Here is a 25285-nt window from a genome sequence, read left to right on the forward strand (position 1 = left end):
CATTCCTTTCCGTGCCGGTCAGCTAGGCCCACTAAGGCTAAGTGATAGAGTAAGGTGCGAAGCAAAGTCATATCGTAGTCAGTTAAGCGAGATGGAAGAAAAAGACTCTAATAGTTATCCTTCTCTTTCTCGATGCGGATCACAGCCTAGTTTCGTAGCCAAGGGAAGGCACGAAGGGTAGAAGAATCAGTCTAAGGCTATGCTCTGGGTTCTGGGAAGGTAGTTCAGTCACCCAGTTCAGTCACACCCGATGGATAAGCAGTGATTCCTCTCTTAGCATCTTACCCGGCAAAAAGCCTTAAAGAAAGAATTCATAACTGGCTAAAAGCATAGTGGATTTCTTCCTGCTACCATTGCTAATGAATCAACTGGTATTGGACAGCTCTCAAAGGCAAGGGGGGATTACTCTTAACTAAGAAAGCCTAAAGGCTATCCAGCTTAAGGATGAAATTCTTTAGAAGGAAATAGCCCGTCGGTAGTTCTGCAAAGGCAGAAGGAAAAGGCTTAGTCACCAGTTTCATACGAACTCACGAAGAAGGAAGGATGCCAAAAATCCCGACTTCTCTCGTCTTAGTGTAGTGGAACTCAAATACCCGAGTGAAGGAAACTCAATAGTCAGAGTGGGGGCAACTCACTGATTTTCCTGGGGTTAGGGGAAGGAAGGCCAGAGAATCTAGACCCAAAGGACTACTTCTCGTGATGAGCTATTTGAAGGAATCTTCCGCTGTATGGCCTCTTAAGCTTCTGCGAATATCTTTCCCTTTGAGTTGTAATTTCACAATAGGAACCGCGAACAGCTCTTTGCCTTTAGCCTGGCACTTGCCATTTCCTCAGCTGCTATTAGGATAATAACCGATGTTCTAGAATCTAGTGAGTTCGATTTTCACAACAGCTCAATTCAGGGATAGAAGAGGAAGCTCTTGCTCTCGGTGTGATAGGAAGAGGTAGTCATAAACTCTTTATCCGCTTTGAATAGGAATAGCCGCAAAAGCCCTTTTCTTTTACCTTGAACCAGTTTCAATCTGATAAATCAAAGTAGCAGGCAAGCAAAGTCCTATACCCGAATTACACTCCAGAAAGGAATTGCAAGCTCATTGAACGAGTCGAGTCCGGTGCTCTTGAATTTGCTGGTATTGAACTGCTTTCAAGCATAAATAGGCAAAGGAAAGGGAATAATGAAAAAGAAACCAATACCTAGAGGGGACCTCTTTATATGGCCTAAGACTTCATATCATAAATGACCCTTTAAGCTTTTAATAAGCAATTTAGAGATTTCCTCTTAGCAGCCTTGACTTAATTCTTAATTCAGCCCGTATCCTTCTATTGGATTGGATACTGGAAATAGGCTTAGGCCAGCTCTAGTAGAGGGGATTTTCGGCGTAAGATCTTCTTCCTTCCCTAAGCCTTTTTTCAATATGAATGGAAACTGAAGACGATACGCCGCGGCGTATCGTCTGCTTCGTCGGAGCAAGGTCTCATTGGTAAAGTGTTAAGTGTGTTTTCTTTTCTATTTATTTCATACTTTTTCTCCTTCAAAGGGAGGGTCTTTTACGAAGACACAGGGGAGTTGGTATGAAACGGAAACCGGAACTAAATATGACAAAGGCATTAATGGATACTGACCTTTCTAAAAGCACATTAAGGCAGTATATACTGCTTACTTTGATTCATGCAGAACAAAGGGAAATGGTAGATAAAAGGGAAGTCATAGAAAGAATAGCATCTCTTTTTATCTGTAGATCCATAGTCTTATCAACAGAAAAGCACGAGGACGGACAAGGAGAGCATTTCCATGTAGGAATCTGGGCCACAAATGCATTCTCCAGCTCTTTGAGGAACAGATGGAAGATGAGGGTGAGGACTCCGAAGATGAGCCTGAAGCTCAAAACAAAGCTCAAACCATAAAAAGAAGAAAAAGTGTTTTTCTCGACAAAAAGGAAAGAGCTTGTCTAACCCGTCTAAGCTCCTTTTTTTCTCAATCATATGAGACGGTCCTTAGCGCAATTAATGTGCAAAGAAGTACTAGAATACATGAGAATGATTATGCAATGTGGCCCCTCGAAATCAAAATCTATCCCCAGTCGGGGGAGGAGGGGGAAGCGCAGATTTTCCCTCTCCTAGTGCGTAACTGTCCGCATGATATAGGACCCGTGAGAGAGCGGCTATGCCATGAATATATGACTCTTAACAGCTTTGTTTTTTAATTACTCAAGACAACCCGAGTAGAAACTCTTAAGTGCGAGATTTCCCTCTCAAGAAATGGGGAGACCCGCGACTGGAATCTCGATTGCTGACAAATTCTATGCTAATCCTGATTAGTAGTCTGGGACTTCTCATTTGGGTGTAAGGGTGCTTTCTCTGGGGCCCCTTCTGCCCTAGCCTGGTCTTCTCCTTTAAGGGGAGGGAGTGATTGACGGGTGTTGATCACTCCTTCCTTTCCTTCAGTTTAGAATGAGTGAGTCGTTTTTGGCGAAAATCCCCTCTACAGCCTTAGCTTGACTACAGGCGAGAGGAAAGACACTACTCCTATTCTGCTAATAGTTACCCACGTAAGAAAGAACTACGCTTGACTACAGGAACTACAGCAAAGGACTTCAACTTAAGAAGACGGATAACCGGACTCGAAGGACTGTAAGGTCAGAAGATTGCCTTGCAAAGAAAAGAAAGTTGACTTACTTGATGCTTTAAAGAAGTGAATATAAGCCTTAAATCCTGCACTTATTCGTTTAGTAGATTCCCCGCTTTCCTTACCTTAACCGGAAGATAGATCGAAGAGAGGGGGTGTATGACTGAGCTTCTCCTTTAGTAGAGCCAATGCCTCCTCTCTCGCTGCTACTGAGCGTCATGCTGAGCTACCTCATTCTCTTCCTGTTGAGGTGGGAAAGCCCTCATAACTTCTATTCAATCAGTTTAGTTTGAAACCCCTGGTCGAGCTTCTTTCTTCTGCTTCTTCTGTTGATTCCCCAGTTTTGGTTGATTCTCTGGTATCTGGTCTTGCAGCTGATCTTGCAGCTCTTCTCTTTTCCACTCAGAAGCTGGTATTCAATTAGCTTAGCTGGGGAGAAAAGAACGGAAACAAAGAAGAAGGTAGGACGCTAACCTTGCTTTCAGTAATGGTAAGAGTGGCAATGTGTCCTTCTAGCAATGTGCCCCTTCCTTGTTTTGTTGGGTTACACCCTTCCTTTGTCAACACACCTATAAAATAGGGTAGGGAAGGAATGAACCTTTGGGCGAGTTCTCCCTAAACTACTTATTAGTATAGCCAGCTCCCATACTCTCCTGCAACCTGAAGTCGAAAGAGAACCGCAACGTCAGCTCTTTGAATGAAACTCTGCAACTGTTTTGCTTAGTCGAGTTCTCCTACAAGACTGTGATGAAAGAGGTTTCTGTCGAGGGAAACGACTGCTTAGTCGAGTATCTCCGCACCTCTGCTTGAAGAAGATTCCCTTGCAACTTCATCTACTGAAATTGACATCTTACAAAAACTTTCATCTCCAACTCTGAACTCCAAGACTGAACTCCTACTCTAGCTACTACTTTATGCCCCTCGCCTTAGCTTCTCTTACTTAACGCAATTTCAATAGTTAAGAAAGGAACTCTTTATGGGAGTTCTTCACTCAGAAGAATCAGACTCAGACTGAGCTTCATTGCCAATCCTGTGAGCATCTTCTTCGAACCTCGACTTTGAGTTCCTAGTCGCATCTTCGAACTCGGATTCGTTCCTTTTCTCAGATTCATTCCACTCCTTTCTCTTTTGCTTCTGTGCTATTCTGTTACCCCCCTCGTCCTAGTCCTATAGTGAACCTTTCCCCTCTTCTCCTTCTTGCTAAAGATCTGGCAGAAAGGGGAGATCCCCTTGCAAAGAAAGAAGGTTTAGCTCCTTGTTGAGGAAGCATCCAACGCAGCTTCTTCTGCGAACTCTTCTGCTGCAGCAGAAGAGTTCCGATCCTTTAGATCCGATGCAACAAGATCCGCTCTTTCTCTGGCTCCCTTACTTGAAACCTTTTAGTCGATCTAGTCAGTCAAACAGTTTTCAACTCCGATCCTTTCAGCCCTAGTTTCGCTGTAAGCCAACGCCTTTAGTCGATCTGGTTGTTAGTCTCCTTCCTCTTTAGTCTAGCTGACAGCTTTTCCCTTGACTCGCCTCTATGCGCCTGCTTTCCGAAGTCAATATTCTCTCTTTCCTCTAAGTCGAAAGCGAGTTCCGTTCCCTCGTTTACTGCTTTCCGAGAAAGATATGCCCCGGTATTAAATTAAAGAAAGTAGGGTTCCAAACCTTCCACGGCAAGTTTAGGCTTAGGAAGATTTTATCTTTGTTCCATCTAGTGAAGTAGATTCAAATTCCGGTGAAGAGAAGAGTTCAACTCCGATAGCTACAGGCCTTAGCCCCAAACTCAGAAGATATCCCAAACTTCTCTCTCCCTACCGCTACCGGTCAAGCTTCTTTTGATATGGAGCTTTCCCCGGATTCTCTTGAGGTCGGGGTTGAAGAATCTGGGTACTCCACAATGGCTTAAGCCTTTAGCTACGGCTGTTGGGGCAAGTCAGTCTTTAGCAGCCTAAACAAAAACTAAACAAACCTTACTGCCGGAAGGCAGGAGTCTTCCCCACCGAAATAGTTATTCTCGGAAGGAGGGAAATGACATAAGAGGGGATTCCCACTCTCTTCTCTGGTATTGATGCCACCTCAAAACCTATATTCTCAGAAGCTTTCCTCTTAGTTACCAGGGACAAAGATGATTTTTGATCCCTAAAGAGGGAGATAGGGGGCTGAAGGAGGGTCACATAGAATAGCTAGGGTGCAAGTCTTCTATATGGTTAGGTTCTTCCCCACGGAAGAGCTCCGCTGTCACCTAAAAGACTGCAATTAGCCTATCGGATAGAACTCTTTATGAGGATGTGACTACAGTAAAGAATTCATGGATAAAAGATGCACATAGGTCGGCTCACCGCTGTTGGTTGTTATGTTATAAATACATATCTGCTGGCGCACCTTTCATTCAATATCTCTTTCCCCGTCTGCTCTGTCTGAGATGGATCTTCCCGCTCGCATTAAACCCATGGCGCTTCCCGTTTTTCTTTCTTTCGTTCGTTTTAAAAATGGGGGAAGGATTGCATTCAAGGAAGTTGATTGATTAAAGTGAAAAGTGACTATGTATTTTCTTTTCTTATTAAGATAGGGTTAATTAAAGAAAGTCATTCGTACCATACTCTTTCAATCAAATACCGCTGGTAGATCTTGGTAAGTAAGTATTAGTATTATATATATATATTACATCTGTCTCTTGCACCTCTCTTTTTGTATGTGCTTTAGCCCTGATTGCTAAATTTGTTACAGAAAGAGAAAGAGATTCGTCTTGCTTATGTGCTTGCTCATTGGATTGAGTGTGTGGTAGAGACTTTTGACCGAACTGCTCTTTGCTTCACCAAATATGCTGTTCTCTTCTATTTATTATAGAATCATTTTTAAGTCACTTCGTTAGTGTTCCGGGAAAGCAAAAGATTGAACAAAAGATTGACTATATTAAACAAGCAAGCACGAAAATCAAAGCTGTTCTTTTTATATAAGTAACGGCCCAGTACATTGAAAGTTCCTATGTATAAAGATTGATTCTAAAAAGAAGTCAGAGTTCCTTCGGAATTGTAACCTCCCATTGCTCTATCGGAGATAGCATGCAGCCCATAATGGGGACAGATATATAGAAAGTGTGCAGTGAGGGAGGTAGTCAGTCTTTACTTAACTCGACCCAAGCTTGACTTAGTAGCCCCAGCAATGCCCAAAGACTCCCATGCCTTTCTTGGTTGGACCATCCTAACCAGCGATTTCCGTCTTCCATCATTGGATGAGTCAGAATCAGTCTCTCAATCTTTTTTTGGGGGGGAGCAGAGCGAGAAAACCAAGTGGGCTGCGGTGATGTCAGAATTTTCACCTATTTTTATCTATTTAGTGATTAGTCCGCTAGTTTCTTTGATCCTACTCGGTCTTCCTTTTCCATTATCTTCCAATAGTTCGACCTATCCAGATAAATTGTCGGCCTACGAATGTGGTTTCGATCCTTCCGGTGATGCCAGAAGTCGTTTCGATATACGATTTTATCTTGTTTCCATTTTATTTATTATCCCTGATCCGGAAGTCACCTTTTTCTTTCCTTGGGCAGTACCTCCCAACAAGATTGATCCGTTTGGATTTTGGTCCATGATGGCCTTTTTATTCATTTTGACGATTGGATTTCTCTATGAATGGAAAAGGGGTGCTTCGGATCGGGAGTAATCACTAGTGATAGGGCTCAAATAGGGGAGAAGGACAAAGGAAAGAGCGATGCCTACATTAAATCAATTGATTCGTCATGGTAGAAAAGAAAAACGGCGCACGGACCGTACTCGAGCTTCGGATCAATGTCCCCAGAAGCAAGGAGTACGCCCGCGTGTTTCAACGAGAACACCGAAAAAACCTAATTCAGCTCCACGTAAGATAGCCAAAGTACGGTTGAGCAATCGACATGATATATTTGCTCACATTCCGGGCGAAGGTCATAATTCGCAGGAACATTCTATGGTATTAATAAGAGGAGGTAGAGTGAAAGATTCGCCAGGTGTGAAATCCCATTGTATTCGAGGAGTAAAGGATTTGCTGGGAATTCCGGATCGAAGAAGAGGCAGATCAAAATATGGTGCGGAAAAACCCAAATCGATATGAATGGAAGATGCCTCTGGAACTCGTTTTTCTCGGTCAGTCGATGGAACAACCACAACGTTACGCCCAAAAATAGAACTTTACGGAGCCCTTACGAATGACCTATAATGGAGTAGACTAAACTAGCCAAGAAAGAGTGTATTTGACTCCATTCGCCCATGGAGGTGAGTGGAGGAAGAATCAAAAAAGAAAAAGGTATTGCTTCTAATAGTTGCTCGTTCATAAATTCACTCGACCACTTCTTAGTCTTGCTACACTACACTACACGACACGAGTCTAGGGTGAAGTTGAAGCAGACACGGTCAAGTGAAGTCGACTTCACAAGTGATTCAACATACCATATAAAAAAAGAAAAGAGAAGGTCTCGCCCAGGTGGCTCTCCCGAAAGATAAGGGCTTCAAACTCAAACAAAGAACGTTCTTCTCCAAGGCATGAGTCAAAGAAAATGCTGTATGTATCTAATGCAAGACCCATCGATAAGCTAAGGCTACGACTTGAAGGAAGGCTAGAAGAACTACAGAACCACGCCCACCAGAGCTAAAGGGAGACCGAAGGCACTTGCGGGAAAGAACCTCCATCCAGGTAATCCATATGGTGAAAGATGAGAAAGACAGATTGCTTAAAACCGGAAGAAATCGAGTCCAACCACACAACGACCGACGGACTGAAAAAACCTCATTAGATGATAAGGTAGTTGGTCATGCCGAGGAAACTCCTTACCTCCGTAAGGGGTTGGCCATTCCCGGACAGACTTCGTCTTCTTAGGATCTATCTTGACTCCGGATGAGCCGATGATGTGCCCCAAGTAGTTCATCATCCCTTTTTTTTGCTTATAAGTCAGTCAGCTCTTCTCCGTATGGGCTTTCCGCTGGTGCTCACGCAGAGCTTCTAGAACAGTCTCTACGTCTTTCAGATGCTCCTCCCGGGTCTTGCTATAAACCAGATGTCGTCGTCGTAGACCGTGACGAATTCATCCAATCTAAATAAGGCCTAAGAGCATCGTTCATCAGCCGCATAAAGGTTTCAGGTGCATTGGCCTTACCGTAATAGGGCCGAATGGCATGACGATCCATTCATATAACCCTTGCCTTGTCTTTAACGCGGTCTTCCAACGCCTTCCACCACTTTAACTTGGTGATATCCCGACTTAAAGTCTATCTTGGTGAAGTAACGGGCTCCTTCAACTAGTCAAATGGGAATCAGACATCTATCCTTGGCAAAGGATAGCGATTCTTTACTGTGATCTTGTTAAGGGTGCGAGAATCCTAATCCACGCGCATGCGCCCCGAGCCTTATTCGGCACCAAGATCCTTTAGAGATAGGGGCGAGGATGTACTGGCCCAACCCTAGACACTCTAAGATCCTTTTTCAAACCTGCTCCCATTTCGAGTCAAGAGATAGATAAATAGACACGTCCCATTGCACTGATCGGGGGCATTCATAGTGACTGAGGGGGTCGAAGACCAAGAAGTGAGTTATTTATCAGCCAAGCATTCTTCAAGCCCAATCGAGAATCTCTTGCAGACTGGATTATGGATAACCGTCTATTGAATCAATCACTTTCTCGTCCTCCTACGGTGGTCAGTCTGGATCCAATATACCACCCCATCCAGTAACTGCAGAGGGAATAAAGAAGAAAAGCGTAGCAGCCGCATCAGCAGTTGAGGGAAGCCAGGTTGAAGTAGAAGATCTTTCTTTGACGGCCGGCTTCTTCCGGCAATTAGTGGAGGAAGCAGTCAGGCCAAGCTCCAAGCTACGGACTTCCGACTCTTCCTGTTCTATTTGTATTGGAAGAGAGATGAGATTCCTTCTTTAATGGAATCGGGGAAGTCCTCTGACACCTCTCTTCCAGCAAACAAAATCACATAAGGTATGGCTGTGTCCGATGATTCAGGGAATGAGCTATCAGCAGCTTAACTGACAGATGAAGGAGCGGCTAACAAAGCGGGATCAGCCTTCTATATTGTAGGATGCCAGTCAGTCCGTCTTCTCGGGTGACGGGCTCATTTCCGAGTCAGTCAATGAAGATGAGCTTCATGCCGCTTGAACGAAAGAGGAAGCAGCGATAGCAACTCGCCCTGAGGGAGATCAACCAGCAACTAGATTGACTGGCACGGAGCCTGATTCACTCGCCCCTATTTCAGACTTTGACTAGAGCACTTATGTAAAGGCTTCCAAATGAGCTTCCTTTCAATACTCCTTCTCGCCTGGGCCTGGAGAAAGACTCATACCTCTATGTGATACTGGAACTAAGACTATTGAGAAGGTGCCATATTGATCCCTGATGGGAACTCATACTCATCCAAAATTTAGCACACAAGAGGATAGGGCCTCCACTCACAATCTATAGAACAAAAAGATAGCCCTCGGGCATAATTTAGTACTTTATGGCCATAGTTAGATCTACCCATGAGACTTTGACTTCCTAGGGAAAGACCTCAATGGGATAGAACCTCTTCTCGCATAAAGATTACTTAATAGATTAAGCACTTCACTTCTTTCAAACTAACTTGTCCTAGCTAGATGACTTTCTTCTCTATTGCCTCTATTGCTTGTTTTAAGGAAATTTAGGAAAGGCGAAAAAAAAAAGGCTGACTTCCACTTCATACTGGAAAAAGCATTTTCAACACTCTCTGACATACCCGAGAGGAGAGATGAAAGGAAAGAAAAGATGGAAATACCTAGAAAAAAGACTCGGGCTTACTCATTTATTTTCTTAACACAATTCCTCACTCCCTTCAAAAGGGCTTAATACTAAAGCACCGAAAGCTCTTACCGCTCCGTGGGCTTGAAAAAGCTTTTGAAGAGGTGAGCTCATAGTAGTTCTTTCTTTCTTTTCTATGTTTATCGTTAGCTCGGAGGGGATTGCTCACTTCATTCAAGGCACTATCAACTTAAAAGGATCTTTACTGCTGGAGTGGAGAAGGAAGGACTGATGGAAAGGAAGGTACAATTTCTTAAGAAAGAGATTGCCAGGTTTTTTAAATCCTCACGCCTGAACCTAGTGATCTTGCCCATGAAATCCTAATTAGAAGGCATTTCTCACAGGCTTGTCTTTCAACAAGAGGATAATTTCTAAGACTTGCTCACTGGAAACTAATAGACTTTCTTATACGAACTCAAGGATAGTGGGGCCTCTTAGCTCCTTATTCCTCTCTTTTTAATCGAGAGTACCATCAGTTTCTCTCTTTGGCAATTCAGTCCTTTCTTTTCACTCCTCTCTTCAAAAGGCGGAAGGCTTGGTAGAACGGTTTTGCTCGTAGCCCCTTAGAAAGTAGTTAGTTAGGGGGATTCTTTGGCTTGGTAGGAAAGACTATAACCTTAAGCCCTAGGAATTGAGACCCTTAGCTTGCTATAAATGAAAACCAGCCCCTTCTTATGACTATAAATGGTACCTGCCTAGGGGGACCTCAGCTGGATATGGAATGTCAGACATAAGGAATGGCACTGGCTCTTTATAAGACATATTGACTAGGCTGGCCCTCAACGAAAAAGGATTTGCCATACGTGCTTACCTTCTTGCGCCATAAAGCCTAGAGTGCTAGCTTTAAAACTCTTTCAAAATGAAAGAGATTAACCTCCTGCGTCTAAATAAAGAAGCAGTTGATTCTCAATTCTCATCTCCGCTTCTGCTCTAGCTTGCTTGGGATATTCCTTGCCTGGGACGAAGATTGAAAAGATGACAGGCCCGGAACTTGAAGTCAGAAGCACTTCAAGTAGATCCCTGTGATATTCCTAACTGATATTGATTAGCTTTCCTAAAGAGGTGAGGTAAAAAAGAGACTGCCCTTCCTGCAATCTATTACCGACTAGGGGTGGAGACTCTTCCCGATTCCGACTATGATTCGCTCGAGAGCAAAATGAAGAGAACCCGCTATCCTTAAGGGGCAGCTTTCAAGTAAAAGATTGAAAACTCACTTCCCTCTTCTGCTAATGCTACTCCCACTATCTTCTCGTAAAGATACTAAACTACTACTCCTAAAATTGGGACTTATCCTGTTACAAGGTGGACAACTACAACTAGTGATACTCGGTCTAAATGGAAATGAAACTTCCACTAAAACTCCAGCAAAGAAAAGAGGCCTGCCTGAGAGGGGAACTGACATGGAGAGCGTTTGGAAAAGTCACCTACCTTACTTCAGGGGTCTCGTTTGGCTCCTTTCGGAAGGTAAGGAAGTCAGTGCTTTTCCTGTGAAGGACTCAGCCGCCTGAAGGTGGGTAGCATTGGATTAGTGAGCGGTCTGCCTTTCTTCCATGCCAGGGATGGGGCTCTTTACTTGAATTATTCAGTTAAGAATGGCAAAATATGGTATCTCAAGTTGGAGGAATAAGCGAAATAGCCATCGAGTGCCCGTTTTTTTAGCTATTCCATTTACGTTGCTCTTGTTCACGAAAAAATGTCTAGTGGACTTGGCTAGACAGCCTATAAGGACGAAGTTTTCACTCGGAATAGAAGCTCTTGTCGGTCTCGGCCCCTGCTATTTAATCTGCTGATTTCTTAGATAATAAGGCTAGGCAGCTTTGAAACTAGGATTCTTCTAGTAAGATGGCAGGCAAAGTATAGCATTCTATTCTATTATTAAAGTGCCACATCTTGCAAATTCTCCCGGGCATTCCTTAAAACCTAAAGACTAGTAGGGGAAGAAAAAAACCTCTACTTACACCGTGAAAGCCTTTAACTCCAGTGTATCTAAAGTGCGTTTTTGGCCGATTCCTCGCCTTAGCCTTAGTGCAATAAAATCTATTGTAAATCGCTCGCTATTATTATTATTATATAACACCAGAGATCTAAACACTTATGGGATGCAAAAAAACACGGTATAGATGATTTTCCTGCAGTGGTAGAACTGAGGGAGTGAAAAAGTTTTTGATATACATAAAATAAAGAAAAATGAGTGCTTCGAAAGGTGTCTAAGAAAAAGGTCAAAGTGCCCGATTACTATAGTGTTGGTGCATCATTGGTAACGTAATCAGTCAGTCTAGGAACATGAAAGAGACGCTCAACTCAAAGACCATCTAGTCTTCCCTCCATGAGATGTCGTTTCTCAGATGATCCTATGATCCCCGATTCTGCTTATTAAGGCTTTCGTTCGGGTTTTCCCCTATGTAATGGCCTACAAGAAGCAGTCAACGGTCAATCTAGCATAGCCTTTCCCGCAGGAACTCCTTAAGTTCTTGACCCAATGCCAGGTGATTGGCTAACCGTGCCCCTGCTAAATAAGGCATAGGTATATGATACCTGAGCTTATTCTAGGTATCGAGGAAGAAAGTTCATAAGTACAGCTGCTACTGCTGTTCCAGGGAGAGACTGTATTTTCTAATACGTTCTAAAAAGTCAGAAGGTTCAGCACGGTAAAGAGAGGCGACCAAAGGATCGATGCAATTGAGACTGAAAGGGGAGGAGGAGAGGGATTGCCCTGCCTTATGGAAATAGATGAACTAAGTTCAAACTAGAATCTTCTAATCGTATTAGATTTAAAAAAGATCTTAATCATTTTAAGGCCTTCCGTTTCACATATAGATTCAAACCTTGGGCTTTCCTTTCGCACTATTACGGATATGAAATGCTAATTCTGGAAAAAGTTGGATTCAATTGTCAACTGCTCCTAGTGGAAATAGGATTGACTACGGATTCGAGCCATAGCACATGGTTTCATAAAACCGTGCGATTCTCCCGATCTAAATCAAGCTGGTTTTACATGAAGAAGATTTGGCTCAGCATGTTCTATTCGATACGGGTAGGAGAAGTGGTATTCTTTTCTTAAAAAAATAGAAAAAGAAGAACCAAGTCAAGATGATACAGATCAACCCCTTCTTCTTGCGCCAAAGATCTTCCCATTTCCGAAGGAACTGGAGTGACTTCTCTTTTCCATTTCCATTCAAGAGTTCTTATGTGTTCCCACGCCCCTTTAAGACCCAGAAAAATGGACTAATTCCTTTTCTTAGGAACACATACAAGATTCGTCACTACAAAAAGGATAATGGTAACCCCACGATTAACTACTTCATTTATGAATTTCATAGTAATAGAAATACATGTCCTACCGAAACAGAATTAGTAACTTGCTATCCTCTTGCCTAGCAGGCAAAGATTGACCTCCGCGGAAAAGATGATTCATTCGGATCAACATTCAAGCCCAACTACATTGCATTGCCAGAATCCATGTTGTATATTTGAAAGTGCTTCTATGGTACAATCCTCTTTCCGCTGAGCCTCCTTTCTTCTCGGTCCACAGAGAGAAAATGTAGGACTAGTGCCAACAGTTAATCACGGAAGAAAGGACTCACTGAGCCGAGATCACTAACTAATACTAATAGAATAGAAAAGAACTGTCTTTTCTGTATACTACTCTCCCCGGTTCCGTTGCTACTGCGGGCTTTACGCAATCGATCGGATCATATAGATATCCCTTCAACACAACATAGGTCGTCGAAAGGATCTCGGAGACCCACCAAAGCACGAAAGCCAGGATCTTTCAGAAAATGGATTCCTATTCGAAGAGTGCATAACCGCATGGATAAGCTCACACTAAACCGAGAATTTTGGATCAAATTCGGGATTTTCCTTGTCAGTAAGGAATTGGAATGTATGAATATCGATTCATATAGATAGAGAAGAAAAGGTTCTCTATTGATTCAAGTGCTGTCCCTATGGGATAGGGATAGAGAAAGAGGAAAAAACCGAAGATTTCACATAGTGCTTTTGATCGAAAAAGAAAGAAAAAAAGAAAGAAAAGAGAGAAAAAAAAAGAATCAAAAAAGAAGTCAATCAAAATGAAGTAGAAGAACCCAGATTCCAAATGAACAAATTCAAACTTGAAAAAGTGTCTTTCTTATTCTCGAAGAATGAGGGGCAAAGGGATTGATCGAGAAAGATCTCTTGTTCTTATTATAAGATCGTGTGATTGGATCCGCAGATGTTTGGTAAAAAGAAGAATCTTCTACTTTGAAAAGAATCAAAATGGAAAGTGTTCAATTGGAACATGAAAACGTGACTGAGTTTGTCCGTTTTACTCTTCGGGACGGAGTGGAAGAAGGGAGGAGATTCTCGAACGAGGAAAAGGACCCAATGACTTCGAAAGAATTGAACGAGGAGCCGTATGAGGTTCAAATCTCATGTACGGTTCTGTAGAGTGGCAGTAAGGGTGACTTATCTGTAAACTTTTCCACTATCATCCCCAAATTTGCCTAACAAATATTTTTATATTACACCCGAGTTCTTCACAAACAAAAAGTTATAGTTAATATATGTCATGTTCCAATTACATTGACAATGAAATAATAACAAAAGAAAATGTAAAAATGTAGAACGAAAACGTATTCACAGTAATGTATTGTGAAAATAAGTTAATTAAGAGATAAAAGTTAATAAAAGAACTCAATTATTTTTTTTCTAAAAAGAACCTACCTAGTTTATCCTATTTTCAATCAAAATCTCAAGGAACCCTATGAAATTTACCCTAATTTTTATTTATTAAGAGACTATCTAATGTAGTAAATGTGTATTGATGCTTGACTTCAAACATTACAATGTGTGATACCCATTAACCACTGTCACCAGACCCAATTATTCCAACTACCATTCTGCGAAAGGCACTCTAAGTACAAAAATTATCAAACAGAATAACAGACCAAAATAATTCTCTGGCAGATACCTGGCTTTTCCCTCTGTTATGAAAAAGATTAAGATTTTTTTTTCTGTTTAGAAAGAAAGAAATAGAAAACTGTTATCATAGCATCAGGAAATTGCTGCCCATAGAAGGTTGTTGTATGTCCCATTAGTTGCCGACCTTCCAAATGTTGCTGTCAATTATTATGCATCTAGAATTTACGAAAGGTGAACAAAATAATAGAACCACACTGGAAATGTTACATTTTTATCTCTCATAAACTAAGGTTTAGTTTTCAACAAACCACTAGAGATGATCATTGCTGATTTAACTGAATAAATCTGGGGAGGAAAACGTGCAAAGAAAAAATTACAACCACAAGATAAGCTCATCTGGAGACAAACCTAAGATGAAGTGCAAAGTTAGTTTTAACCTATTGCTGATTTAACTGAATAAATCTGGGACCGACAAAATGCAAAGGAAAGAAAGAGGACTTATCGTTCAATGAACATCCAAAATGAAGAGTTGCAACACAAAAAACCTCAGATTATGGAGAAAATAATCAGATTTGGCTTCCATACCAGTTAATCAAAAACCATCTTGTTTCATCATCTAAATACAGAAATTTTAGGAAAGGAGTAAGGCAGAGAAACGCATACCCCAAAGAGCTGCACTCTTTACAAGAGGTGGCACAGGTATATCCTCTTCTGATTTCTTTATGCTCCTGAAATGTGAAGCAAACAGAATGTTGCACTGTTGCACTACGAAAGCCACACAAATAAAAGAAAAAAGGACAAAGAAGGTAATAGCCTCATAGCATAAATGCATCAAACCTTCTTTAGTTTTACAATGTTGCATTACCGAACCTTTTGTTCTCTGATAATTTCCTTCTCATTCAACTCTTTGAACTCATGATTGATTAACATTAGTCTTATGTGGCAAACATGGCATGCTGTTCAGTGACATTCAATTTTTCCACAACTAAAGACTGGATGATTATTTGGCTTTCCTTACTGAGGTTTCTTAAAAATAAGAATAAATATAACCTCCAAGAGTAGGTGATATTTCAGAAGAAGAAAACACCAGGAAAGTTGAAGAGGGAGTTTTAAAGAAAACAACAGATGTCTGTAGAAGTATACCTCTTGGCAATCATGATAAGATTTGCAATGCCTTGACCTACAATGCCACATGCAAATCCAACTGATCCATACAAGACACCCTGCAAACAGAATTGATAAATCTAGATAATCATCCACCAAGAAATTTTCAGTTAGCATACCAAAAAAAAGCAAAAACAATACCTTATAGAAGTATGTTGCGATTCTCTGACCTATTGAAAATCTACATCCTGGCCTTTCAGCTTCAAATACACTGTAAAAGTCAATATTTTCAAAGACTTATACATTTCTTAACATCATAATAAGGAAATAAGAAGGCAATGTGATTATCATAGACAAACATATAATTATGTACAATAAGAAAATTAAGATGTATCCAGTCTGAGAAGTTAAATTTTTTTCCAGCTTCATATAGTTAAATGCACTGATTTGTTTCTTTTTTTGTGTGTGGTTGGGGGGGGGAGTGGGCGAAGTGTAGTAGTTCAAATAACTTTTAGCAACAACTCATAACCTGCTAGGAAGAGCTGCATAAGCATGCTGCGCGCGTCCAAAGAACCCTTTTGACACAGACGGTTGTCCAATACGAGCATAAGGTGCCAACATACCAACCAAGGCCACATTAACCACTAACCCAACCAAGAGGTCAGCAACATACAACTCAAATTCTGCCCAGAAGTCCTTCCCTCTTTTTTGAATTTCCGCAAAAGTAGCGCAGCAAGAGTCAATGACTATCTGCACTGAATAAAGCCAGAGCTGGTCATTTTTATGCACTGCAAGATTGATAATGCCAATAACCAAGCACATCAAAATTTCTCTTAGACCCTAAGATGCTACATGAATGTTGAGCATCTGATTTGATCAATGCCAACTTGCATAAGATCGCCACAATTAAACATGTTGCAGCTCTTAAATCATACAAAAATGATAGCATTTTTCCCTTAGGAGCACAGTAGAGATCAATGTCAATATTTATTCACTTAACAGTTTCCAAATTCAACACAATATCATATTGATCAACTAAGTATTCTTTATCAAATTTTTTTAAACTGTTTTCACGAACCTCTGTCCCAATTTTGAAAAGAAAAGAGGGATCAGCTAACATTCTGTTCCGGAGCATAGCCCATGACTTCATTGCAAATCCCAAAGGCCAGCTAGCTCCCTAAAATGCAAACATAAAACCATCATGTCATGACACTGCTGAAGAGGAAGAAAAATAGCATTGTCTACACTACTACAAGAAAGATGATTATCGGCAGTGTCCATACCAGAACAAGAAATGCTGATATTTAAATCAAAAGTACCTGCAAGTCCAAATATCTAAGAAGAAGCACTTTGCGAATCCCCACACTCTTAGCGGCCTCTAACATATCGGAAGGAAGAGTGGCCCCTCGAGCCTCCGTCTCCTTAATTACCTCTTCAAATTTCATAATTGGCCCAAACTCCTCTTCTTCAGGATCATCTCTCTCCTCGTCACCACCACCACCCCCTCCTCCACCATTATTAAATTTTCCATTTCCACCATTTCCATCATAAACATCCCCACCAGTACCATTGTCACCGGTTTTCAATTCGTTACCCGTTTCAAATATTCCAATATCCTTCTCTACAATTAGATCAACTCCCTCTCCTGTCACCCTGGTAGTTGACGCCCCGAAGTGCGGGTCAGCTTCGGAGTTGGACATATTCATGACGACAAGCCTCTGTTTTTGCTTGACAAAGACACGTTTTCTACAATTATTTGCCCTCAAAAGGAAAGCCGTTTCCTTCACTATACGCTGGAATCTAAAGCTATCCAACACTACATCCTGACACCATAACCTTCCTAAAACAACATCGTTCCTCACGTTAACAAAATTCGACAGTCCAAAGCTCAACGCACCACCCGCCATCTTCTTCCTTCTTCCTTCTTCCTTATAATCCTAACCTAAGTAAGTCGACAAATTAAAAACCGCCGTGCTTTCCTACGCGAAACCCTAAGAGACCACCACTAATCACTTAATCAAATCAAGCACATAAACGTAGTAGAAAACCGATCGAAAATCACAAAAGAACTCGAGATTTCAACATCTGCACTTCAGTTAATGCATTGGATACTCGAATCCGCTACTTCGATATAACTGAAGCTGCAAGTAGAGTTATTAGAGTTGACACAGCAAATGTGCTTTAAGAAGAACGCGGGAGTAGGTGCATGAGGAAAAGTGAGTGAAAGAACCAGGAAAATGAGAAAAAATGCAGAAGAAGCAAACGAAATCTACCTTGTTTAGAAATGATAGTAACGGAAGATTGTCTTATTATGGCATACGGAGGACTGCAAGCAGGCGACAGGAGTTGAATAACGAGGGCTGGATTTTGAGAGAAGAGACGTTGGCTTCTCTGGCTTGGGAGTTGCTAGGGCCAGTGGGGCTATATTTCCCCTTTGGTATCTATGCGTGATGTGCCGCAAGCACGTGGGGCATTTGCCTCCCGCACGTGTGAGAATGGCTTGGCCTGCTGAATGCCATCTTTTACATGAGAGTGGTTTTTTTCTTTCCTAGAATAATATATTTATACAGTACTATTTATTTTTTGTTTAAGTTAATTTCTATTTCTATTTTAAATTAATTTTTACAACTTTTAAAAAAATTTAATTTAATTCATTATCGTTAATAAAAATTAACACTAAAAAAATTTAAATATTTTTTATTAAATTTTTTGACACGAAATATTTTTCGATTAGTTTTAAGTATTAATTAAATGTCACATATTATCTATATAATATTAAAAATTTTAAATATAAATTTATTTAGATAGATCCATAAAATAAAATTTTGTACCAACTTGATTGAATCTAAAATTAAGAAAAAAAATTACAATTCTTAATTTCCTAAATCACTAAACCTAAACACTTTTTTTTTTTCCAATAAAGCTCATTAGTTAGGTATTTTTTAATTTTGTTAAGCATGCTAAATGTTGGGTCTTTTAAATATTATAATTTACTTGTATAAATTAAGACAATCTTAAAATTAATTCAGAGAATCCCAATTTAATGTTTACTAGTCAATCAATTGGTAAACAATTCCAATACAAACAAATGAATAATTATAAAAATAAAAGAACATAAAATTTACGTGAAAAATCCTCCAGTGTGGAGAAAAAAACTACATGATAAGTTCTGAATCAAATCCACTATCACAAAGATCAAATACATAATGTTATGAATAAATACACAAATTCCTCTAACCAAATTTACTATATCTTAAATTATCATACCAAGATAATTAGATACAACAGTTCTCCAAAAAATTGATTCAAAAATTAACCAAAAAAAATTACCAATCTTTGTGAAAAAAAAAAATTCTATCTTGATTTCTATGTAGATAACCAAATAATCCTTTTTTTTTCTATCTTGGAAATCGTGCACGTAAAAAAATAAATATTTTTCCTTTTCTTTTTCCCAAAAAACAACAAATTAAGTTTTTTTCTTCTCAATCTTTGCACGTGAGAGTGAGAGAGAACTCAAAATTTTTTTGCTTTTTTTTGTGTTGCTTTTTTTGTCCTTTTTTTCGACTTTCATGCAACATATATTTATAAGAGAGGAAAATGCAACCCTAATTTTCTTTATGTTTTTTTTTTCTTTTTAATTTACTAATTTGCCTTGGGTTGGATACAAAAACCAACAATCTCCCCATTCAGACCATAAGGAGATGCCCACCATATATTGCTCAATTCCAATTAGTCTATCTTCTTGGTGCAAAACTTATGTTTGTCATGAGTTATGGTTAATATATCAGCTGAATTTTTATCAGTGTAAATCTTTTTTAATAACATATCTTTATTATTTATTACATCTCATATCCAATGGTATCTCATATTAATATGTTTAGTTCGACAATGATATTTGGTATTCTTACTCAAATCTATAGCACTTTGACTATCATAATTCATCACATACTCATTTTGCTTCAAACCCAATTATTCGAGAAATCTTTTCATCCAAAGCATTATTTTACCTATTTCAGTCAAAGTTATATATTTTACCTCAGTTGTAGATAAAATAACACATTTTTTCAATTTAGACTTCCATAATACAACTCTTCCTACAAAAGTAAACATATATCCTGAAGTAGACTTTTTTTCTATCAAGGTCACCTGTCATATCTACATCTATATATCCATTTAGAATTGGTTCTGAGCCTCTAAAATATAAACACATACTAGAAATATCTCTCAAATATCTGAAAATATATTTAATTGTTTCTCAAGGACTCTTACCAGGATTAAAAAGAAATATGCTTACTAAACTAACAACATGAGCAATATTTGGTCAGGTAGAAACTATAGCATACATCAAACTCTCAACCGCAAAGGAGTAAGGAACAATTGTCATTTTTTTCTTTTTTTTTTTAGTGAAATGACATAATTTCTTACTAAGTGTAAAGTGATTTGTAAGTGGTGTGTTAATTGCTTAGAATTTTTTAAATGAAATATGTTTAAAAACTATTCAACACATCTCTCTTATAACAACTATAACTTTTTAGCTTTTCTATCACGAGTAATCTACATAACCAAAATATGTTATGTTAGTCCCAAATCTTTTATATCAAAAGAGCCAAACAATTCCTTTTTCAAATCACTAATCTATGTAATATCTTGTTCTACTATCAACATATCATCTATATAAAATAACAAAATAACATACTTATTATCTGTGAATGTCTTGAAGTACACACAAGGATCTACATTTATTCTGGTGTAATCATGGCTGACTATGAAACAATCAAATTTATTGTACCACTGTCTCGGAGCGTGTTTTAACAGATACAAACTTTTTTTCAACTAACCATGTGTTCTTTCCCTTTGACTTCAAATTCCTCTTGTTTATCCATATAGATTTCTTCCTCCAAATCACCATGAAGAAGTTATGTCTTCACATCTAATTATTTAAGCTCAAGATCTAAACTAGCAATTAAACCAAAAATTATTCAAATGGAGTTTATCTTCACAACAGTAGAAAATATCTTATCAAAGTCAATTCCTTTCTTCTAATATATTTCACTAGCTTTTCACCGTCTATCTTAAGTTTGTATACCCAATTATTTTTCAAAGTCTTTATACCTTTTGAAAGTTCAACTAACACATAGGTATTTTTCTTTTTCAAAGTACTCATCTCTTCTTGCATTGCTTTCAACCACTGAATTTTTTCTTCATAATTATGAAATTCTTGGAAGCTTTCTAGCTCCCCCTCTTCAATAACTATAATATACTCAAAACTGGAATATCTGAGATGCACGGAGTTAATCTCTCTACTCAACATCATTTAGTGCTAACATATCATTGAACTATTGTTCATCATGTAACTCTCCCTCATATGTAGAATCTTTAATTGAAGGAGAAACTAATGCAAGAAGACGAATATTTTCACTTATAATTTTCTTTGATGTCTCAAAGTCTGACAAAGTCTTGTGCTAATAAAAAACACATCTCTAGACTTGATAACTTTATTCTTTATTGGATCCCACAATCTATACTTAAACTTTGTATCTCTATAATCCAAAAAATACATGAAATTATCATGTCATCAAGCTTCTACCTCCAATCCTTACGTACACGTATAAATGTCTTGCAATCAAATATCTTCAAATGAAAATAATTGACATCCTTCCCAGACTGTACTCTATAAGGAATCCCAAAATTTAAAAGAGTTAATGGAGATCGATTCATCAAATACCAAAAAATGTAGAATGCTTCACCCCAAAATGACTTTGGTAAGTTAGCCATTTTCAATCTGCATATGACCTTTTAAAGAAGGGTTACTTTTCTTCTTCCAGCTACACCATTATGTTGAGGAGTACTAGACACTGTCTTCTCATGTCTAATTTCATGCTGTAGACAGTAATTTTCAAACTCTTTTAAAGTGTATTGACCATTATTATCACTGTAAAAACACTTCAAGAATGTTCATTTCTCTCTTTCCATTATGGCATGAAGTTGCTTAAAATACTGAAGAACTAGTCTTTTATTTTCAACACAAACACTCAAATCTTTCGCGAAGCACATCAATAAAAGTAAAAATATATATGTTACCTCAAATGGTTTCCACATCTATAGGATCACACACATAAGAATAAACTAATGCATGAACATTCTTTTTTTTCAGATGAGTTAGTAAAAGAAATTCTATGTTGTTTAACATACACACAATAATCACTAGAGTTTAGACTTATACATTTGACAAAGGGAATAAGAGACTTCTTTGTCAAAATTTGCAACCCTGGCTCACTCATGTGAGTCAGCCTCTTATGCCACAAATCTGATAAAATATCATCTTCAGCTGCACTCAGTGCACCTCTAATAGTATTCACCTAAGTCTTGTAAAGTGTATGACATAATCTGTCTCTAGCGACCATAATTAGACATTTAGTGAGTTTTCATTATCTACCACCAAATAGATTGTAATAACCATTTAAGTTAAGAGCATTAATAGAAATCAAATTAAGACGTAAATCTTATACGTATCGCACGTTCTTCAGAGTCAACGTACAACTAACATTTGTCTGCATGCAAATATCACCAATACCCACAATGTCTGCATAGTTGGTATTAATCATCTTCACTCTATCAAAATTTCTGTATTTGTACATAGTAAATACATCTCTTCTAGGTGTAGCATGATAGAATGTTGCAGAATCAACAACCCACTCAATATCAGAATTAGTGATGTGATTATGATCCTCAACAAATGAAAGTACAACTAGTTTTTCACTATCATCAGTTATAGTTGCAGTAGTGTTCTAATCATATGTATTTTTCTAATTTTTCTCATTATTCTGTTCTTTTTTTCAAATCCTATAATTTTTTTTATATGTCCCTCCTTGCCACAACGACAATAACTAAAATTTTCTTTCGATTATGATTTACCTATAGATTTATGATTTCCATTAAGACTTCTACTTTTACTTTTATCCCTACTCTCTGTTGTTGTAACAAGTGTTTATGAAGTCTCAATATCCATACCTTTTTTTCTAGTGTATTCATTGTACAGACTATTTATTACCACAAGTAAAGACAAAATACCGTTTGGAGTAGAATTATTAAGATATATTACTAAGGTTTCTCAACTGTATAGCAAAGAAATCAAGAGCAATAATGCATGCAATTCATCATCTAGAGTCATTTTCGTTGTGGTCAACTCATTTACCAACTCTTGAAATTTACCTAAAGTGTTCTGCAAACGATTGTCCATATCAGTTTCAGATTGATAAGCTTTTTAATGATAAAAGTCATATTCCAAACATTTTTTTCTTATATATATATTTCAACTTATTCGACAAAACTTGTGCATTCACTTCTTTGTTTATATAATAGTAGATACTATTATCCACCCACTGTCGGATTGTTCTTATAATCTTTTTATGTATCTTCTCTCAATCATCATCTTATTTTCTCATTGGCTTAGTAGTTCGTAACTTAATCAGATAATATAAATTCTTACAATAAAGAAGATCCCCCATCTTTGACTTTCAAATTGAATAATTTGAAGAATATAATTTTACCATAGTACCAGCAAATTCCTTTATCATAATTCACACAATTAATATTAGACCACAAATCAATCAACAAACTAGTCAACTAAGCTCTGATATCACTTATTAGGTTTTTTAAATATTCTAATTTATTTGTGTAAATTAAGGCAATCTCAAAATTAATTCAGAGAATCTTAATTTAATATTTTCAAGCCAACCAATCAGTTAACAGTTCCAATACAAATAAAAAAATAATCACAAAAATAAAGGACACAAAATTTACGTGAAAAACTCTCTAGTGTTGAGAGAAAAACTACGATATAAGTTCTGAATCAAATCTACTATCAGAAAAATCAAATATACAATGTTAAGGAGAAATACACAAATCCCTCTAATCATATTTACTCTCTCTTGAATGATCACACTAAGATAATTAGAAATAATAATTCTCTAAAAAATTGATTCAAAAATTAACAAAGAAAAGTTATTAATCTTTGTCAATAAACCTTGTCTTGATTTCTGTGTAGATAACTAAATAACCCTTCATTTTCTATCTTGGGAATAGTGCGCAGAGGAAACTGCGTGAGAGTGATGCTTTTCTGGATATGCGTTTTTTGCCCTCTTCTATTTTGTGTAGTGTGTATATATATATAAGAGGAAACTGCAGCCATAATTTTTCTTCTATTTTTTTATTTTTAATTTACTAATTTATCAATGTGGGCTAGACACAAAAACCAATACTAAAGTTGTGGCAATGGTAGTGACTAGTAACATCAATGGTGGGATTGAGGAAGTTGTGAGAATACTTTGACTAAAACCATCAAGGCACATGTGTTGGTTAGTCATGTCGGCATTCAGTAATGTTTGCAAGTCATATTAGTTTTTGACAACATATTTTTTATAAGAGAGATAAAAAATGGCATACTTCAGATCGAAAATTATGTCTTTGAAGAGCTCGAGACAATCATGCAAGGCCTATTATTTACAAGGGTTGAGGTTTTTGAGGTGGGTCTCAAAGATTGTGTAATTGTGGGAAGAAGTTTTGATCTCGAACATGGTGATGTTGATAATGGTAAAGATGAATTACGAGAGGGATTTGGTGATATCTAAGAGAAACAAGAGGGTGGAGATGTAGAGGTATGGGTAGAAAGAGTAGTGATATGTGGAATTAGCTATTTAGAGTGCCATAAAGGGGGGATTCAATGAAGAGAAATGAGAAGAGACAATGAGTCACCAGGAAGTCAGACTGAGAGACAACTTGAATAAGGTGATGAGGAGTTGGCAGATAATTGATGTGCGATGTTGAATAAGAATATGATGATGATGATCAAAGGTGAAGGGTCATTTTGACGTCAATCTTGGTTGTTGAAAGATGAGGATATCAAAGACCCCCCAATGATTAAACTCTAGTAAAAAGAATGGTTCGAGTTTGGGGACATAAAAAATTAAAAATTAAAGTTTTTTTTATAAAAAAAATTAAACAACTTCATACACTTTATAAAAAAAATTAAACAACTTCATACACAATTATAGTTTTATTTATGAATTTGTTTGAACCGATTTAAGTTAAAAAATTTTAATGTCGTGTTAGATGTCATGTGACATGTAACATGACATTCAACTGATACATGACGTCTAAATTAAAGGTTTTAACTTCTATTAATATAAAGGGATTAAATCAATTTTTTTTTTTTCAAAAAATACATAAACCAATTTAACAAAAAATTAAAGTATAAATTAATTTAAATAAAAATAATAGTATAATGACTAAATTATTATTTTAATCTTTTGTTCCCACTTTTTAAAATGTATAGTTAATATAGTTATATGAATATATTTTTTATTTTTTTATAAAACTTTTAAAATAGTTATATAATAAAATAATATTATTATTTAATTATTTGTATTTGTGCTGTTATCATTAACATGTTTTTATTCTGTATAAATTAAAATAAATATTAACTATAATATACAATAAAAAATATTATATTTGATATATATTAATATTTATAAGTTTGACTATATATTCTCATAAAAATGAATAAAGATATTATATAAATTTAAAAATTATTAAGTAAAGTCCTGTATTTTTACCGCTATTAAATATTTCATAATTAATTATTATATAAAATATATAATAATGATCACAAATTTAAATACTTGTTCTTCTAGATAATGTATTATTAATTAAAAAAAATATTTCAAAATTAGTAAGCATGCAATAGTTAAATATATAATATACAATGAACATATTAATTATTTTAATTATATGCTAATTGTTTTAAACGGTACACATAAATAATTAAATTAAGTATATATGAAATGAATATATTTATATTGATTGAATCATACAATCAACTA

At 37.5% G+C, this 25285-nt stretch overlaps 3 protein-coding genes across 4 annotated transcripts in view; 1 reads left to right on the forward strand and 2 right to left on the reverse strand.

Annotated features, from left to right (window-relative positions):
- The window catches only part of LOC148240418 (Cytochrome C assembly protein), a 9392-nt gene extending 4773 nt beyond the window's left edge, over nt 1-4619 (reverse strand). Inside the window, exon 1 of the mRNA XM_088209611.1 lies at nt 1-4619. This exon is cut by the window's left edge and continues 4773 nt beyond it. The gene's annotated coding sequence lies outside the window, so the exon portion shown is untranslated.
- Nucleotides 1-17832, reverse strand: part of LCD1 (reticulata-like protein, putative (DUF3411)) — a 28379-nt gene extending 10547 nt beyond the window's left edge. Inside the window, exons 1-7 of one of the 2 annotated variants that reach the window (XM_088209612.1) lie at nt 17678-17832; nt 16724-17545; nt 16483-16581; nt 15934-16154; nt 15606-15675; nt 15444-15523; nt 14964-15028 (exon numbers count right to left, since the gene is read on the reverse strand). In XM_088209612.1, coding sequence (XP_088065738.1) covers nt 14964-15028; nt 15444-15523; nt 15606-15675; nt 15934-16154; nt 16483-16581; nt 16724-17311 — 1123 coding nt within the window. In that variant the 5' untranslated portion in view covers nt 17312-17545; nt 17678-17832. The remainder of the gene's footprint in view (nt 1-14963; nt 15029-15443; nt 15524-15605; nt 15676-15933; nt 16155-16482; nt 16582-16723; nt 17546-17677) is intronic. The other variant, XM_088209613.1, reaches the window with a different exon arrangement.
- On the forward strand, nt 6320-8156 carry LOC148240419 (Ribosomal protein S12/S23 family protein). Its single transcript, XM_088209615.1, has one exon. The coding sequence runs from the start codon at nt 6320-6322 to the stop codon at nt 6695-6697; it is 378 nt and encodes a 125-aa protein (XP_088065741.1). The 3' UTR covers nt 6698-8156.
- Nucleotides 17833-25285: the final 7453 nt, after the last annotated feature.

Source organism: Carica papaya, chromosome 8, assembly GCF_054855325.1.
Source record: "Carica papaya isolate Zhongbai chromosome 8, ASM5485532v1, whole genome shotgun sequence".
In the NCBI taxonomy this organism is placed as follows: domain Eukaryota; kingdom Viridiplantae; phylum Streptophyta; class Magnoliopsida; order Brassicales; family Caricaceae; genus Carica; species Carica papaya.

What these genes read in the sequence shown, in the direction of transcription:
- LOC148240419 (XM_088209615.1), top strand. Translation starts at nt 6,320, where the DNA reads ATGCCTACATTAAATCAATTGATTCGTCATGGTAGAAAAGAAAAACGG.